This window comes from Salvelinus sp. IW2-2015, linkage group LG11 (assembly GCF_002910315.2).
Source record: "Salvelinus sp. IW2-2015 linkage group LG11, ASM291031v2, whole genome shotgun sequence".
Taxonomy (NCBI): domain Eukaryota; kingdom Metazoa; phylum Chordata; class Actinopteri; order Salmoniformes; family Salmonidae; genus Salvelinus; species Salvelinus sp. IW2-2015.
In genome coordinates this window covers 44,342,184-44,344,525 of record NC_036851.1, presented here as the reverse complement: position 1 = coordinate 44,344,525, position 2,342 = coordinate 44,342,184, and the positions used below count along the sequence as shown (strand labels likewise).

The following is a 2,342-nucleotide window of genomic DNA, read 5'->3' as shown; positions in this document are numbered from 1 at the left end:
CAACCGGAGAATTCCTTTGTCTTCAGAAAAGCAAATGGAACGGGAGCTACCTCTCATGTGAATGTGCGTGACCAGCTCGTGGCTGCTGGCAGACCTCTGACTCATTCCCCCCTCATTCGTCCCCACTTCACAGTAGAAGCATCAGACACGGTTCTAAAGACTGTTGACATCTAGTGGAAGCCTTAGGAAGTGCAACATGACCCATATCCCACTGTATCTTCAATAGGGGCTGAGTTGAAAAACGACCAACCTCAGATTTCCCACTTCCTGGTTGAATTTTTTCTCAGGTTTTTGCCTGCCATATGAGTTCTGTTATACTCACAGACATCATTCAAACAGTTGTAGGTACTTACGAGTGTTTTCTATCCAAATCTACTAATACTATGCATATATTAGCAACTGGGACTGAGTAGCAGGCCGTTTACTCTGGGCACGCTTTTCATCCAAATGTGAAAATGCTGCCCCCTATCCATAAGAAGTTTTAATGGCTGTTGATAAGTTTTACGTGCACGTCTTGTAAAATGGTCTCAAAACAAAAGTGTCATCTCACATCTTTATTCTCAGCTGTCTTTTAAAATCTGTTTCCTCTTTCTTTTGTGATAGTGTTTGTACTTTCCTTCGTGATAGTGTTTATACTATTTGTAACACTTCATTTGAAATAAAGACACTGAATATTTACTGAACTAGACTATTGAGGAACTTTATTTTGTTGTAGAAAAGGATTAGGAAGTTGAAGTCAGATGTATTGATAGAAAAGAGAGGGTATGCTGAGAATGGAGATGTCCACTACTTACTAGATAACGTTTTTGAAGCAGTTTCTTTTTAAAGAAAAGCATCCATACTGAATTTGTGTGAAAACATTTATTGAAATATTTTTTATTTTTAAGATGTCTCTCCAAGAGATATTTAAGTGTTACCAAATACATACAACTTAGAAAATCGTTCTAAATGAAAAGGAAAACTTAAGCACTGGTATGTTAAACTGGAAATAAATGTGACAGAGGCATAATTTGCTGTATTAGCTATTTTGGTTACAGTTCAGTTACAGGAATGCAGTTTTCTCACATATCCAAAAGTGCAATTCGTTGCACGGTGCATCATGCCAGCCGTTGTCTGTGGTAGAAAGATCGGACCATCGCGCAGCACAATCCTCCTCCATTCCGTTCTGATTATTAGGCTGTTCCTTGCCCCAGTACCCTGTGGTCAGTGCTGTGCTGTCCACCCACTTCCAGATCCCCTCTTCAACTCGGTCAGTCAGACCAATCCAGAACGTCTCCTTATTCAATCCATGGATAAATACATATTCCTCTCTGCTGTTTATTACCACCAGATCTGCTCCTCTACTCAGACAGTCCTCTCTGCTCCCCTCCCAGGTTTTCTTCTCAGTAGAGGTCAAGTAAAAACTGGACTTGTAATACCTCCATCCCTGTTGTGTGTCTTGTACTACCACCGAGAGCTTTGCTTGAAGATCGTCTCTTTCAACCTGGAGCTGGTCCCTGTCTTTAGTCATGGAGTTGTACCTGGTCTGGAACTCGGCTCTCTCAACCCAGAGCTGGTCCCTGTCTTTAGTCATGGAGTTGTACCTGGTCTGCAACTGGTTTTGTTCAGCTGAGGAGTTGGTTTTATAAACTAAGATGTTCTCTTCAGAACTGCCCATCACTCCATTATAATAGACAAACAAGCCTATGATCCCAGACAGTAGGAGAACACACAGCAGCCCCAGACACACTGCAGCATCTCTGGTGGATCTCCTCTCTGAGCTCTCAGTACCTGGGTTCGTAGCCAGTGGTCTACTCTTTGTGGAGACGTCCTTTGTCTTGCTTCTGGAGTCATGAGAATTGATGATCTCATAATTGGTATAAAGATCCTCAACATTGTCATTATCAAACTCTACATTGGCATAGATTTCATTAGACATCACAATTGTCAAAAACAGTTTCTGGGATTGTACCTGACAGACTCTGTACTCTAGTTTCAAGCGGTACAGTGTGTCTGAGACTTAACATATGGACAGGAAAGTGTAATATCAGGAAGACTATAAATAGCAATGTTTGTGCAGTCAAACAGAAGTGTGACTTTCTTCAGATGTCTTGTGTGACTTCTCTGTTGCCTGTTAATATCGGATTCCTGTATTCTGTTGTAGTAATGGACTGAGATGTTGTCAATGGGGGATCTTGTAATTCATTGCTGTATGATTGTCTTGCTCCTTCCAGAGTTATTTTTAAAGCTTCAAAATAACTGACAGTAGGCCAAGTCAGTTGTCTCTATAACAGTATTTGCCATAGATCTAGTTTATGTTTGAGTTGTTGATATCACTTTATCTACTTTAACTATCATCAGCG

General features: G+C 40.8%; 1 protein-coding gene across 1 annotated transcript; it reads right to left on the bottom strand.

The window, feature by feature from the left end:
* Positions 1-901: 901 nt before the first annotated feature.
* On the bottom strand, positions 902-1,973 carry LOC111970782 (CD209 antigen-like protein C). The gene has a single exon (XM_023997536.1). It carries the CDS (start codon positions 1,916-1,918, stop codon positions 1,043-1,045), a length of 876 nt encoding a protein of 291 aa, XP_023853304.1. The 5' UTR covers positions 1,919-1,973; the 3' UTR covers positions 902-1,042.
* Positions 1,974-2,342: the final 369 nt, after the last annotated feature.